This window comes from Cheilinus undulatus, linkage group 23 (assembly GCF_018320785.1).
Source record: "Cheilinus undulatus linkage group 23, ASM1832078v1, whole genome shotgun sequence".
NCBI classification, from domain to species: domain Eukaryota; kingdom Metazoa; phylum Chordata; class Actinopteri; order Labriformes; family Labridae; genus Cheilinus; species Cheilinus undulatus.
Window position 1 is genome coordinate 22,230,097 of NC_054887.1, and position 16,443 is coordinate 22,246,539.

The following is a 16,443-nucleotide window of genomic DNA, read 5'->3' on the forward strand; positions in this document are numbered from 1 at the left end:
TGAAAATAAACTTCAAAATGATGAATTTTTGATGTCTCATTAATAAAAATAATTTATTTACATAAGAAGCAACCACAGGAGCTTGCAGGTTTAATAGGTCTTGTTCAATCTAAAATGAGCAATCGGGCTCAGTTTTTCATCCTTGTGTTTATCACTGAGTCCACTTTTCAGTCTTCATAAGCGGTGACTTCCACGTGTGTGTAATTGGTGAAAGCCTTCCTGTTACATTTCTGAAGCGTTGAACCCAGTTGTTTCCCCGGGCCGAGCTCGTAGGTGTGAGGAAATTTTGTCCCCTGTGTTCTCTCGAAGATCTCATGCAGAGTTTGCTCCCACTTCACTGGCGACACAAGCTGCTTCACCAGCTGCTTGCGGATTTGGGTCTCGTTCATGTAGCGTTTACCATCCACGTTGGAGTACACACTGATCTCAGGACGACGGATCTGTACAGGGTCAGATGATGTACTTAATCAGTCAAGTTGGACAAATATAACAAGACAAAAAAAAAAAAAACCCTCAGATGTAAGAGAAGTTGCCTATTGCAAATGTGATAAAGTTCCCAAAATGTATTACAGCAGGGACTTATGACATTTGTGGGAATGTAAAAACACCCAGCTGTTAAAAATTCTGATTATTTCTCACAAATGTAAAATGAAAATGAAAAAGAAATGCTCATGGTCATTGTTTGTTTGTTGTAGCCTGTTGATAACTGACATTCAGCTTCATCTGGAGTCATGGCAAAGTTTTTGTTCGCCATTAAACAGGGAGTAGATTTTGAATCTTAAACACTGGTAGAGTCATGAATCTTAGCAGAATGGATTAAAACCAGCACTCTAGGGAAATAATAGATAATACACAGAAACACTGTTTACCCATTCAGTTTTATTATTTTAAAGTAACTTAAAATTAAAAACTAAAAATAATGTTTTTTTTCAGCATTCAATGAACTGTATAATTATTTATATTTAGATCAGATGAACAACCACTGAGGGCTCTTTTTCTCATTCAAAAATGTTGTGCTTAGATTCATGACTCTACCAGTGTTTCAAGACTTTGAACAAGCTTCCTGTTTCATGGCGAACCAAAAAAATCCCCATAACTATGTTTTTTGATGGGACTTGAGCTTAAGCTGACCTCAGCCCACTGGCTGTTGTAGAAGGCAACAAAAACAATGACCACAACCTGTATTTGCCCTCTGAGTTTTGTCCATGTGCAGAAAAAGTTACGTTTTATGAACTGTAAAGTGACTAATTTTTGTATCAGAAGAACCTCCTCTGAGGGCTTGATTCAAGAAGAACCCCTTGGATTTTGCAGAATTTTCTAAATTTGATATCAATCCTCTGTTTTTTTCATTCAAAAATGTTGTGCAAAGATTCATTGCTCTACTAGTGTTTTAAGACTCTAAAAACACTTCCTGTTTAATGGTGAACAAAAAAATCACCATGGTTATGTTTTTTACGTGACTTGGGCATAAGCTGACTTGAATACACTTGCAGCTGTAGAAAGGTTTTAACAATGACCACAACTTTGATTTTTCATGCTCACATTACATTTGTGGGAAATAAAATTTCGAGAGACACAAACATAATGAATCCCTGCAAATACAAAAGTTATTACATTTGCAGCAGGCAACTGCTATTACTTTTGTGGGAATGTAAATCCATGGGATTATTACATTAAAAGCTGCAAATTTGTATAAGGTTTTTGGTTTATTACCACAAAATTTTCTGCTAAGATTCTAGGATTCATTGCTCTACAAGTGTTTTAAGACCCCGTAAAAAACGTCCTGTTTTATGGCAAACAAAATATCCCCATAACTATGTTTTTTTATGTGACTTGAGCTTAGGCTGATTTCAACCCACTGGCAGTTGTAACTAGGCTAAAATAAACAATGACCACAACCTTTATTTTTCATGTTCACATTATATTTGTGGGAAGTACATACAATTTTACAACTGCTATTATGTTTGTGAGACTGTAACATTAAAAGTGGCAGATCTGTATGATGTTTGTAATTTTACTACCAAAAAAAATTGTGCTTGGATTCATAGCTCTACCAATGTTTTAAGACTCTGGAAAAAGCTTCTTGTTTCATGGCAAAAAACCCCCACCATTACTATGTTTTTTGATGTGATTTGAGCGTAAGCTGACTGCAACCCACTGGCAGTTGTAAAAAGGCTATAACACACAGATGGAATAAATCCCTGCAAATGTAATAGTCATTACATTTGCAGTGAGCAACTGCTATGATGTTTGTGGGAGATTAATATTTCTGGAGTTATTATAATTACATTTTTGCTCCGCTTCACCTTGGGAGAAAAAGATGATATTTAAATAATCTGTAAGTTTATATATAATTTCCAAACATATTTAAACATTAGAAATGTGTATGTAGCAAGGAAATGGCACATTGAAAACTATGTTGAATTTACATTTCTACTGCAACCCAGTTCATGTCAGTGCAATATGGTTCCAGGCAATTTAGTTTGCTGTGCAACTTCTAGGGCTTAATTTATTCTAAAGAGATAAATCAACATTATTATATCATTTTTTATGTGTTGTTTGGGTTGGGTTTGGCACTCAAAAGACAACTGACCTCCACCTGTCGGAGCACCTCTCTGAGAGGTTCAGTCGCCGACTGCATCAGCTCAGTGTGAAACGCACCGCTGACTGGGAGAGGTTTGGTCCTCATGAAATGGAGATTTCTGGAGTTTTGCTGCAAGAAATCCAAAGCCTGGAGGGAAAAACAAACTCAAAGTTAAGAGTTCAGATGAGCCTATAAAGTAACACCGATTGGAAATATTTTCCACCAAGCTTAATGACTACTACCTTCTGATGCCCTGCGATGACCCTGCCATCAGGAAACAGGTAGTTAGCTACCGAGCAGACTGGCTCCTCCATGCCCAGGCTACTGCAGTGCTTTTTAGCCTGCAGACAGGCGTATTTATACTGAGCTTGTGGTCTGCCGATGACTGACAACATCCCACTAGGAACCAGCTCTGATGCTTTCTGCATGGCCTCTGCACGCACTTTCACAGCATACAGAGCTGGAAGACACAGAGCATTGTAAATAGAATATTATGACTTCGAAAAGACAAACAATTGTCATGGAAAAAGCTGATATATATAAACATTTTGTTTACCTTCTGCATAGTTCATGGCACCTGAAAATACTAGAGCAGCAAATTCTCCGACACTGAATCCTGCAGCGGCGACACACGTCTCAATGGCCTGTGGATGGGAGGTCACATACACTTAGATTACTAAGAAATGGGGCACGAATGTTTCAGAAATAGTGCTCAAGCGCCAATTAAAGCTGCCAAAAATTTTGATTGTTTATTTTTCTCCAGCTAATTTCTAATTTTGACTACTTGGACACTTTTTGATACCACATGTTACATAACAGATAAAACGTAAACGATTCTAAAAAGATCTTTGTGCCCTGAATCCGTTTTGCCTTCACTGAGTAGGTCATAAAAATGACAGCTACCTTTGGGTTTTCCTGGTTTAGCCTCTCCACAGCAGCCAGTGAGGTAACAAAGACCGCAGGCTGACAGTGAACAGTCTTCATCAGCTCCTCCTCGGGGCCCTCCAGGCACAGAGACAACAGGTCGTACCCGAGAACTTTATGAGCGACCGTGAACATTTCTTTAACATTGGGGTACTTTAAAAGTCCTCTACCCATGCCCACAAACTGGCTGCCCTGACCAGGAAAGAGGAAGATGGAACATTCGCTGGGGTCCTTTTTGGGCCTCCATCTCTGCCGAGGCTCCGGCTCGCTATGCGGGAGAGGAGCGGAGGTCTCAGGCAGAGGGTGTTGGGTTCCGTCCGGTGAGCCAGGCTGGTTGGTGGAAAGTCTTCTGCTCAGTGAGAGGAGGGACCTGACCTTCCCTCTGGAGACTGCTGATGACAACATGGTCGATTCTTTTATAATGATGTCTTCACGGGTTAAAACAGTCCCATAATCCCTCAGGAAATATTTAATTTACTTACAGAAAATTTAATAATATCACTGAAACATAGGTTTGCTAACACTTGCATGACACGGTGCTGAAAGCCGCCATATTGGTTGTAGTTATCACTTCTTCTTCCGGGTTACTATTCAGTTCTTGAGAGTAACACCGCCACCTAAAGCACAGTTTTATAATTTTATTTCAGGACTGGATAATTTATTACAAATAACTTCGAATATATTTGTTTTTATGAACTTACAAATATGTAGCTTTTGGTTAATCAGGAAATATGTATGTTTTCTCATCATTTGAAAATATCAAAAAAGGCAACTTGATTTATCACATAAATCCAATCCCAGTACAAACATACCTTTGTGATGGGCAGCTTCATTCAGAGTTTTGATAAACAATTTAAGTGCATATTACGTAAACAAAACTTAATAATTTATTTATTTAAAAATGGGCCTGTGGTCTCAGAAATCCAAGTTTTTTTTAAACATAGTTTAAATTTTCTTTTGCCTGTAGTATGAAACATTTTTCATACGATGTACAGTGAAATGTTGAAAAAGTAATTCAGTAAAGACGTGTTGAGATAACTACAAAGTGCAAATATATACCAAAAAAAGTCACTGGGTCAATCAAGGCACAGTCCAGACCTAGGGGTTCCCCTCCAGGACTTTTTAAATGGAAAAAAGCTCTATTCTGATGGTATTTTATGGACTCTGGACACTTTAGTTGTGATCAAATTTATGACTGAAAATTCAAAATGTGTGCCTTAAATCCATTCTACAGTAAATTATGGTTGAAATTTGGAGTTTCTGTACATTTATTATTATTATTACTATTAGTATTACAGTTTATTATTATTTATTTGTTCTTATTATTACTACTTCTGTTGTTTTTCCTTATTCACATTGACAATAGTCATTTTCAGTCAGTTAATGCAGTGTTATTTCTTCTTTATAATAAACTACCTCTCCTTCTTCCTTCATTCAGTTGTGTAGTGTAAAAAGTTTATCATACCTCTAGTTTAACTGCAAGCCTTTCTAGTTTAAGAATAGTAATATTGGTAGATTGCTGGATGGATGGATGGATAGATAGAACACAATCTTGCAAAATCAACACTAGCCAAGCTGGGTCTCAAACCTGTGGGGACATCTGCATCCATTACACCACCTGTTCTCACAAATTGTAGGGTACCAGTGTTTATATTCCACATAATGTCAAGACTTGTAGCTGCTCAGTCTGTTTTATTTTGAAATGCAGTCTAAAAATAGCTCTTTACTTTGAAACACCCTTTAAAATTGCGGCTTAGGTCATCTTATTTTTAAATGCTGTCAAAAATGCAGGACACAGAGGAGAGAGTATGAAGCTCAGAAGCTGACAGTCTGTTAGTTGTTTTTTTTGGGCTTCATTCAAAATATTCAGGGTTCAGGGCATCGCCATGACTGTCTTTATTGCCAATGACTGCCAGGAACTGTCTCTGATTGCTTGCTTGCACATTGCAGGTATTGTTGTATTGTCTTTTTTGTGTTACTTGCCAGGGGATTATGGTAGTCTTGTAGTAAAGTATAATTCCAGCTGAAAATGTTGTATGTTGTATAATAAATACAACTCTGCAAGTCTGTGACTGGCATGAAAAATGATAAATATCAGAAAATCATGCTTGATTATTTATCAATAAAATTTATTGTACAAAACTGTAAATCTCAGTTGAAATTATTTAGATGTGTTTCACCAAATTCTGCATATTCACTGTCAATCTTAGTGTGCATTCAAACATATAAATACAATTGAACACTTTTCCTCATCCTCTCTGCTTTGACTCCCCGCTACATCAGTGATGAATTTCATTATCATGCCTCTTTCAGGTTTGGAAACATTCCCCCTTGATTGTCACCATAGAGATCACATTTGTCCGTTGGGTTTTCCCTGTGATTCATCTAATCCATCAGACAGGTTTGCAGCCTCCAGCTGCTCCTCCAGTCTCTCGCCGTCCTCTGGTACCCCCATGTTCAGACCGGCTCTTATCTTGTACTTAGAGATGAACTCGTTACTCGCCAGCGCTCCTTCCTTTTTGGGGCACGTGCTTTTTGATAGGCGATACTCCAAACGTTCTACAAAAAGAAAATGAATAGCAAATGTAGATGTCTGTGATGATCATCATGAAGTATTTTTGTTCTCATGTGTTTGTTTGTTGGCTGAATATTTTAAAACTAAACTGCTACAGTTTGATGCATACAAACAATGCTACAAAGTTCTATTTTGCTCTCAAAGAAAAACAAGCATAATAGGCTTAGCCCCTTCCCTCATATCCAAACAGGCCATATTCAGAGCATACTGCACCTCCAGGAGTAATGGGAGTCATCAGGCGGTTCAGCTGGACGTTCCAGTGCCGCACATGTTGACTGGCATTTCTCAGCCTCTCTTGTACTTCCTGGGAAAATAAATGACACAACTAATCACTAAAATGTGTTTTTTTTTAAAGTTAAACTATCCAGTTTTGCAACACTCTTACCTCCAGGTGCTGGTGGCTTCTCTGGCGAGAAGCCCTTAGGTCCTGAAGCTCCTTGGAGGCAGAGTGAAGAGCAGAGGGGGTGTCTTCATCTATGCTGCCGTCTGGGGCCTCCTGTATGGTGCTGAGGCTCTTTGCAGACCTCTGCTTCTCCTGGAGGATCTGGAACTGCTTCTTCTTCTCTTCCTCCACCTGCAGCAACCTGGAGAAAGGCAAATGATGAAATAGCTCGAATACCTGTGTAATTAGGTCTTGGTTTTTCACAGTTACAGTGGTCAAGAAAGACGTCAGGCAAAGTCAGGTGCTCTGGAAAAGAACACTGGTAAGTTTATTTATTTATTTATTTATTAAAGGGGAACAATACATATTAATGAACATTTAAAAAAATGTAAATATGCCAGATTGTAGCCCAAGGCTAATTTCCATATACAGACCCCCTGGCAGGTTGATGTAAGAAATAAAACATATACACATACTATTTACACACAGGACACAACTGTGAACAAGGACAAAAACTGTGACTACAGGATCATGTTAGTACAAACAAACAACAATAACACATTAGATGAGCCAGACTTTATCTGTATTGCACATACCCTTGTATTGCACTGATGTTAAAAAATGTATTAAAGAAAGTCAACTTTATATGCCTTGAGGATCACAGCTTCTATGCAAAGTAGCTGACATAGAAGTCAGACTGATTGATTTAAGGAATTCAGATGAAGAAGCACCATCAAGTCATTGCTTAGTCAACCAAGTCTGTGTGGACAGGTCTCAATCAGGCTTGCGTATCTGGACGCTGCAATTTTTTTCCATTCTTATTTGCAAAACTGCTCAAGCTCTGTCAGGTTGCACAGGGATCAGGCATGAACAGCCCTTTTCAAGTCCAGCCACAAATTCTATATTAGATTGAGGTCTGGTCTTTGACCTGGCCACTCTAGAACATTCACCTTGTTGTCTTTAAACCATTTCTGTGTAGCTTTTGTGTAGCATTTTGTGTAGCGTTATTGTCTTACTGGAAAAACAAGCTGTAATTCCTCTGGAAAATGAAAAGACTGTCCTCCAGGATTTTCCTATATTTTGCTGCATTCATTTTACCCTCTACCTTTACAAGCCTTCCGGGGCCTGATGCCACGGAGCATCCCAACGGCATGATGCTGCCACCATTGTGCTTCACAGCGGGGATGATGTGTTTGTGGTGATGTGCAGTGTTTGGTGTCAACCAAACATAACGTCTTATCTAATGGCCAAAAAGGGTGATTTTGGCCTCATCAGACCAAAGAACTTCGTTCCACTTGACCATGGAGTCTCCCACATGACCTCCAGTCCAGATTTAATCAGAGTTTTCTTCAACAGTGGCTTTCTCTTTGCCACTGTCACATAAAGCTTTGACTGAAATAAGCCAAATTGTATTAACCACAATTGATTTATAAAACCAATGAAAGGGTAAAATTCTAAGGGGTAAATATATGATTTTTTTTGTTTGTTTAAAGAAGGTGGTTAGAATATCAGATTCTTAAGGCATCTGGTGGGGAGTATAGCAGAGTGGAGTTTGTGTGAATTTGTGTTACCTCTCCAGCTCCTGCCTGGCCCTCTCCTCCTCCTGTCGTGCCTGAATCTCCATGTGGAGGGCAGCCTCCAGTTTCCGCTGCGTCAACTCTAAATCATGGATCCTCTTCTTCTGCTGCGCCGCCTCTCTGTCCTTCTCCTGCATCTCAGCCTGTAAGCTGTCTCTCAACTGAAGCAGACACACAAATTCAGACACCAAATGAGTGGAAAGAGCTGACCTATTCCTGAATCACCTTTTCCAGGAATGCCATAACCATTTCTACACAGCTTAAATCACTGAAGGTTGAGTCTTCAAGTCTATAACGGTGATGTTTTTGTGCTGTTAAAAGTCAATGGGACGGAAACCAAATCCACTTTTCAGAGAATTATAAACACAAGTTTTCTTACACTTTCTGCCTCTTTCAGCTGTCTCTCCAGCTCCATCTGCACCTCCTTCTGTTTCCTCCTCTCTCTTTCCTCTGCTTCCCTTCGTCTGGTTTCCAGCTCACGTGCATGCTGCGAGATCCACATGAAGCACCGTTAAAAAAACTAAGCTTTACATCACTTTAACTGACATCCTTCACAAAGTTTCCATTACCTGTATGATGCTTTCTATCTCTAAATCTTGTCTATCTTTGTCTTTCTCAGTCTTTTCCATCTCTTGGATATTCAAGTCGTCTGATTGGCTGCTCCGACTGCTGCAGCTGCTCCGAGAGCTCCTGGAGCGCTCCCGCTGGCTGTGTTCACGATGGATCCGCCTCTTCACTTTGAGTTCTTGGTGAAGGGAGGTCTTGCCTTCACTCTGGAGACGGAGGGCTGTCTGAATAGCTGGAGAAAAATAAACAAACTTGTGCATCTCAATGTAGTGTCTGGTTTACCGTGACTTCCTTGCAAAAGTCTCCAAAACAATGGAAATTTCCAAGTATTCCCAGTGATTAATCTGGATTTAAGGGACCGAATGTGACTAATATTTCACAATAAAATAGATATTGCTAAATCAAATGTGTTTCGTCACCCTAGAAAGAATTTTGAACTGTTTTAAGGCAATGTCTTCATAAAGGCCACACATTTCACTGGTTCAGAGAAAATTGTGAAAGTGTTCAACCTTGCTCTTGTTTTGTATCCTTTAAAATTATATAGATTTTGCTTTTGGACATTGTAATGGCATTTTTTCATCATTATTCACATTTGATATTGTAACCGATATGGCTGTAAAGCCACACAGGTCAATTTCTACTGAAAATAATAACTATGTACCTTAAATTGAGAAATTATTTTCATCATGTCTTTTCTGTGACATGACAAGAAGCTCCAGCACTCACAAAGTAACTGCAACCAACTGAGGGAGTTCCTCAGAATGTCCATTTTAAGTAATTTGCTTGAAATGTTGGGCAAATTTGCCATTTGTATATTTCAGGGAATTTGCTTGGAGATTTGGAATTTGCTAAGACATTTAAGGGGGACTTTTTAAGGAATTCTCAATGTTTGGGAGAATTTTCTCATAGGAATGTTTAGGCTTTATGATAAAGTTTCACTAAAACATCTGGGGAGTATTTGAAGAAATTCTGGGGTACTTTTATTGGGATACTTTAAATATAGATAACTTTGTGTTTTATAGGGTATTTTTGTGGATTTTGGATAGGGAAATGTCCAAGAAATTCCTGTTCAAAGGAAAGTCTGATGTTTTAACTTATCAGGTCCTACTTTGAATGATATCTCAACTTGCAAACTGAGTCCACCTAAGCAGAATATGAATGCAGGATGACTCTGTTCGAATACTTATACACATCAACGTACATTGAGTCCACTCCACCTTCTGTCTCTGGTCTGATGCACTCATCTCAAAGGTTTTATTGTGAGTTTTCACACAGAACATACAACGCTTCCCCTCTCTGTCGGGAATAGGCTGGAAAAAAAAGGCAGAAAAACACAACTGAACAGTGAAATCATGGAATGAAACAGGGTTTTTATGCTGCAAAAAATCCTGTTTGTCCACTGACTGTGCAATGCAGTGTTTACATTACATTTCCTCACCGACCTCTACCACACAGCTCTTATCCAGCAGGATCTCCCCTCTCTTGTCTTTCAGGTTCTCGCTGACGTAGTAAGCCATGGAGAAGGGCTTCAGCACAAACCAACGCTCTGTCCAGTTCCTTCTTACATGTCCCTTTTTCCACATATAACCCTGAAAACGAAGGAAAAAATGAACAAAAAGATCAACATTAAGAGAGACTTTATGACAAAAACAGTAACTCACCCTCTTCAGTACGTTGTGATACATTTCCAGAAAAACCTCGTCCAAAGCCAGACTGAAGGCCTCGGCACTGGTGACCCTCAGCAGCCGGCCTGCACTCATATGCTCTAGGAAGCTCCATACAGACATGCCATCGTCCCGCACTGAGGCATCCTGGGATATTATGTCCTCCAACGGCTTCTCATCCCACTCTTGGCTCATGGCTGTGGAGATTTTCTTGAGGAGATACTCCAGCTAAAACATTCAAATAGTAGGAAACTGTGAGTTGCTAAGGAAATATCAAAAATACATTTTGCTACTAAAAAAATATAGGAAATATATTTACTTTTGCTCACACTGAGTACGCAGATAGAAAGTACTGATATCTGTAACATATACGTTCAGAGAGGAAATCTACTGCTGATAGTACAAAGTAGTTTATTTTTATCTCTTTCTACAGGAAACTGAAAGAATTATGGAGGAAGTGCAGGAAGGAAGAGACTCATTAACTCACTTACTTGCACTTTTTTCTGCCTGAAAAAATGCTAAACATTTGAGTCTTGAAGGTAAAGAATCTAGAGCATAATATTTCCTTTAAATCAATGGAGCAACCTTAGTGAACGGGCTTTATAACACTGCCTATAGCCATCATTAAATACAAATACCAAACAATGTCATTAGCAAGCCCCTAATGTCTGTTGCTTAGGTCTGTACTATATCCTGCCAAATACTCCTGTTTCACTCTCCTCTTTCTCTCCTTATATTCCTTTACCTCCTCTGTTATCATCACCAGCGGGTAGCGGTCCTCAGACAGGAGGTTGAATAAACAGAAGAGCTTGAAACAGTCTCTTTCTGATAGCAGCGACCCCTCTGGTACCCCCTTAAAGTTCTTCTTCCTGGTCATCATCCAGCACAGGTCGTCAAACTTCTCCTTGTCAAACATCCCCTCTTTGACCTGGGAGATGGAGAGAAACTCATTATTACTGCTAAAGGAGCACAAGAAGACTTGAATTTCACAGAGGAGGCATAAAAAAAGATGATAAATCAGTGAACCAATGGCAATCTTTTGTACGACCCCTAGCCATGTATGGGGTACATGTACTTATACTATCAGAAGTTGAAGGTTTTCAGAAATGCTATTATTACGAATGCTCATCTTTGTAAAAGTCTACCAAATGCCCCTTTACTTAAGGACTATTTCAGTGGTGGTTACAGCAATAGGATGGTGAATGTTGGACCACAAATATATAGTATTTGTATTTATAATGACTTCATATTTACTCCTTAAGAGAGTTGTGACTCTGACAGTTTTATGTCCATCCACTTTCTAAACTGCTCATCCCATTGGGGGTCGCTGGGGGCTGGAGCTTATCTCAGCTGTCATTGAGTGAGACACCCTGGACTGGTTGGCAGTCAATCACGGGGCTAACATATAGAGACAGACAACGAGACACGCTCACATTCACACCTACAGCCAATTTAGAGTCACCAGTTAACCTGATGAGCATGTCTTTGGTGGTGGAAGCAAGCCGGAGAATCCAGAGCGAACCCATGCATGCAAGGGGAAAACATAAAACAGAAAGGCCCTGACCAGGAAGCAAACCACGGACCTTCTTGCTGTGAGGCAACAGCGCTAACCCCTGCGCCTTAATTTCATATCAAATGTCAAAATGATTTTACAGACACAACTTCTCCAAATCTTCCTTGCACGCATTTAAAGGAATTAAAACCTTTTTAACATTTCTTATTATTTAATATTTGACTTTAATTGAACATATGTAGCATTTAACTAGCATATAAATTTGAACAAACTGGTTGTAACTCTGTTTTTTAGAAATAAACACAAAGGTTTATGACTGCATCTGTCACCCAAGAATGGAGGCTTGTGCATAGAGATAATTATGGTAATGAAAGTATTTAAAACTCAGATTTTATTCCTTAATATAGAAATGGCCCTGAGCTTCTGCCCACATTCATACTGATGGTGGAGTATGCTATGTCAAGTATTCATCTGTATTTTATTAATCCCATTCACACACAGTCATACAAATTCAGAAACCATTGATGCAGCAATGGGAGCACTTTTAGATTCAGTGTCTTGCAAATGGACACCTTTGACATATGGAGATTGGGATCAAGTCGTAGATCTTCCAGTGAAGAGATGACTGGTTCTACCACTGTCACACTGCCAGTTATGTACAGTCATAATTGTTTTTTGATCTACTGATAAAAACTTGATAAGACCCTTTTATCTGCCATTAAAATCCGAGTGCCCAACAGCGGGCCAGCAGATTTTTAAAAAACTATTCAGTTACAATGTGGCTGTTGATAAGTTTACTACTTGATATACATCACCAGAAAGCTCTGATTCTCAGGACTCTAAACCCACCACAGCAGCCACAATTAATGCATTTGTCGCACAATGACAAAGCTCACTACAAGAAGCTCTCTTGGACTCTCCTAATCATAATATTCCTTTAAAAACAGTCCTGTTGCATCAGAAAGAGCCCCCACAATGTAAATCTAGTCTGATATTTGGTCCAAAAACAAAGCCACATCTATAAAGAATCATGAACTGGTTTTGTTGTTCTCAATAATCCACTGTATTTGCTGTAGTAATGTCTTTTTTTCCAGGTGTAAACACTTATTTTCTGTTCTATTGTTATTAACTTTAAACCCGTACTAGTCAAGGCTTCATGCTTTGGTCCAGTTGAGTTATCCAGCTAATAGCTGGGAGGTTTGTTTCTCAATACAATTTAGACTGAAAAAAGCCTTATTTGTGCTTATACTCCAAATGGTTCCAACACACCATTCAATTTAATAAGGGTATTCCTGGATAGGAATTTCTAATTATTTTTACCCTGGGAGGTTTAAGGCATATAATGTCTCTAAAGCTCATTAAGACAGATTGCAGCAGTACCTTGTCCAGTATATATTTGTTGAGGTAGGGCATGTAACCATGATTAGACACTGGCCCATCATCATCATCCTGAAAGTGCTCCTCCAGAGCCACAGGGTCATGTGGGATGTTCAGAACCGTGTACAGGTTATGGGAAAGCACCTGCAGAAGAACACAGACACACATAGAGATATATAAATGACATAAGCACAGGTTTCCCCTCCTTATTTCTTCATCCATCCATAAAACCACAAACACAAGCACAGGCAGACAGTCCTGAGTGACTAAGCATGTCAGGGCACATTTCTGCTATTTCCCTGGATTCTTGTCTCCTGTGGGAGCTCAGTCAGGCATGTAGGAACTGGACGAGAAGAAACGTGTAAAAAAGCACTCACTGAGGGGAAAGACATAACAAAAGATCTATATTTGTTTCCTATGTTTTGTCTTTATGTAAACCCCTGACAGTGGTGGTATAATACCAATATGACTATTTCTAGGCCTCAGACAGAGGAGGACTTTGAGCTCGAACCTGAAAAGTCGATTCTGTTCTCGCCTCCAATCCAAGCAGGCTACGTGTCTGATAAAAGGTCTTATGTTATGACTTGTGTGAGCCCGCAGTGCGCCAGTGTATGAGCTCCTTTCAAACGTTGGTTCGCCAAATACGACTGAATATATCGAAAATATAGAGCGAGACACATTTTTGTTTGCTGGCAGCCATAAAAATACATTTAGGTGGAATATATAGCGACCTTAAAGTTATTTTTTTTATTTTTCCTGGTGTAATTTTTTACCACAAAGGCTACTTTCTATGCTTACCTTTAACTGTGACTTGGACACTTTCCCACACTTCTCCACGTCCAGCGATGTAAAAGCGTACCAGATGGATTTAAGAAGTTCGGATCGTAAGTCCATTTTTAAGACCTCGTCGTGCGCAAAAAAGCTACATTTCCAAGCGCAGCGCGGCGACTTTTACGCATGCAGCGACTGCCAAGCGGGTGGTGTTGAGGATGGCCAAATAAAAGTATGTGGGGCAGAGTACAGACCGCTGTGCACACTGCAACGGACCAGAAGAAGACAGATGTAGGGCAGACCTAAAGAGGCGGAGAGTAGAGGTTAAGGCCTATATTTTCCTCCGCGATATGTGTCCCTACAACAAAACTACAGGAAAAATTCTCCTCAAGTCCATAGGATAATTCCGTCGCAACTATTTAGATGAATCCCCCCAAAAAATGTACAAAACAGAATCAGGAATAAACTTGTCTGGTTTCAGTGCCAAACGTTTATCTAGTACTCCAAAGTTTTTATCTGAAGTTCTCAAAGCGTTCCCAGCCAATATCCAAAATAAGGGGGATGAGTACTATCAGATCCAGGAGGCATGCTGAGGCTTTGAAGACACACCCATATGTGTAAAGAGCCCAAGGCCATATTTATTAAGCTCCAATGCCTGAAAAATTAAAGGGACAATACAACATGTTTTTAAAGCAGCCATAAGTGGAAATAGACATTTTATAGTAATTTTCTGTGATATCCAGAAAAAACAAACAAACAAAAAATATACTCATTGATACAGGAGAAATTGATTCAACTGCATGGATGCATGTCCTCTCAGGGCATCCATACTTTTAAAAAGGGATCTGATGATATGATTTGTTATAAAAAGTGGGATTCAAGGTTGAAATCCTATAATTCCATAGTATATAATTCATGCTGTGATTACTTTCTTTCCTTCATCTTATAGCTTAAGGTTCATGAGATCCATGTTGATTTTGAAGCCCCCTGTGGACAAAGCAGTACATCTTATCCCTTTGTCAGCTTGTCCTGTACAGTTGCAACTCAAAAAAATGATTTAAGTCAAAGGGTTAAATTCCCATATATTTTAGATTCATCTCATACAAAGTAAAATATTTTAAGACAGTCTGGCTGCGGACTGTACATCTCCGACAACCACATTTACAGAGCGTTTATCTGAGATGCTGTATATTTCAGGACAGAAATGCATGCTAAACCTTCAGAAAAATCATACTAAACCTCTGTTTAGAGTTATGGTAAGAATTATCACACCAAAAGTTAGAAACCTGGCCTGCAAAACCCGATTAAGCCGGGTGGACAGTCTGTTTACAGAAAGAAAGCTCATCCTCGATGAACACATTTGAATGCAGTAAGAGTAGTTTACATAGCTCCATTAGCTGCCTAGCTAAGATAACTTGAGCTACATTTGCTAAAGCTAACTTACCTATAGATAATGGAGCTACATGACTAATGTATCTAACATAGCTAAGCTATGCTCATAAAGTGGCTATGTAAGCTATGTATCTACATTATCTACTTAGCTTAGTAACCTTTAGCATTCACTAAAGCTCATGTTGCTAAGCTATAGATAACGGAGCTACATGACTAATGTATCTAACATGTGTAGCTAGTTATGCTCATAAAGCGACTATGTAAGCTATGTATCTACATTATCTACTTAGCTTAAAAACCTTTAGCAACATTTGCTAAAGCTTACATTGCTGAAGCTAAATAAGCTAAAGATAACAGAGCTACATGGCTAATGTAGCCAACGTAGTTACAGCTAAGCTCACAAAACAGCTATATAAGCTACGAAGGTAACTTATCTATGTAGCTACATTAACTTGAGCTACATTTACTAAAACTAACATTACTAAAGTTAACTTTACTATGCATAACAGAACTACATGGCAAACATAGTTAAAGCTTAGCTCACAAAGCGGCTATGTAAGCTACATATCTACATTATGTAGTAGCTAGGTTAGCTTGAGCACTCTTTGCTAAAATTCACAACTCTAAAGCTAACTAAGCTTTATATAATGGAGCTACATAGCTAACATAGTTAAAGCTAAGCTCACAAAGCAGCTATGTTAGCTTTAGCTATGTTTGTGAAAACTCATGTCGTTAAAGCTTACTTAGCTACATAGATAACATCTTTGTAGCTTAGATAGCTGCTTTGTGAGCTTATCTTTAACTATGCTAGCTTTAGCTAAGTTTGCTAAAACTCATGTTGCTAAAGCTAACTTAGCTACACTGGTCCTTGTAGTAATGTTAATTACATAGATAAGTAGTTAGTGTAGCTAACTTAGCTCTAGCTAAAGCAAATAAAGCTAAGCCAGCCACCGTTAATGTAACTTGTACATAATTTAATCACAGATTAGACCTCTGATCTTTTTATTTATTTAACATGTTTCTTTGTTATGTTTGCAATGTGGTTATTTCATTAACTGTCAGACTTTGTTTATGAATAAAGATGAATTTTTAAAGATCCCAAACTTGAAAAGCATTG

General features: G+C 38.9%; 2 protein-coding genes across 3 annotated transcripts; both read right to left on the reverse strand.

The window, feature by feature from the left end:
- Nucleotides 1-34: 34 nt before the first annotated feature.
- Nucleotides 35-4,066, reverse strand: mcat (malonyl CoA:ACP acyltransferase (mitochondrial)). The gene is made up of 5 exons (XM_041780396.1): nucleotides 3,488-4,066; nucleotides 3,141-3,228; nucleotides 2,827-3,044; nucleotides 2,594-2,731; nucleotides 35-440 (listed from the first exon to the last, which is right to left on the reverse strand). Exons 1-5 carry the CDS (start codon nucleotides 3,911-3,913, stop codon nucleotides 168-170), a joined length of 1,143 nt encoding a protein of 380 aa, XP_041636330.1. The 5' UTR covers nucleotides 3,914-4,066; the 3' UTR covers nucleotides 35-167.
- A 1,573-nt stretch (nucleotides 4,067-5,639) lies between these two features.
- def6c (DEF6 guanine nucleotide exchange factor c) lies at nucleotides 5,640-14,459 on the reverse strand. Of its 2 annotated transcripts, XM_041780350.1 has the most exons (12): nucleotides 13,962-14,459; nucleotides 13,167-13,307; nucleotides 11,019-11,201; nucleotides 10,271-10,501; nucleotides 10,052-10,198; nucleotides 9,811-9,919; nucleotides 8,612-8,841; nucleotides 8,422-8,529; nucleotides 8,037-8,203; nucleotides 6,469-6,667; nucleotides 6,297-6,387; nucleotides 5,640-6,067 (listed from the first exon to the last, which is right to left on the reverse strand). In XM_041780350.1, exons 1-12 carry the CDS (start codon nucleotides 14,055-14,057, stop codon nucleotides 5,859-5,861), a joined length of 1,911 nt encoding a protein of 636 aa, XP_041636284.1. In that variant the 5' UTR covers nucleotides 14,058-14,459; the 3' UTR covers nucleotides 5,640-5,858. The 2 variants fall into 2 exon arrangements, with proteins under 2 accessions (XP_041636284.1, XP_041636283.1); XM_041780349.1 differs by having other exon boundaries at nucleotides 10,052-10,501.
- Nucleotides 14,460-16,443: the final 1,984 nt, after the last annotated feature.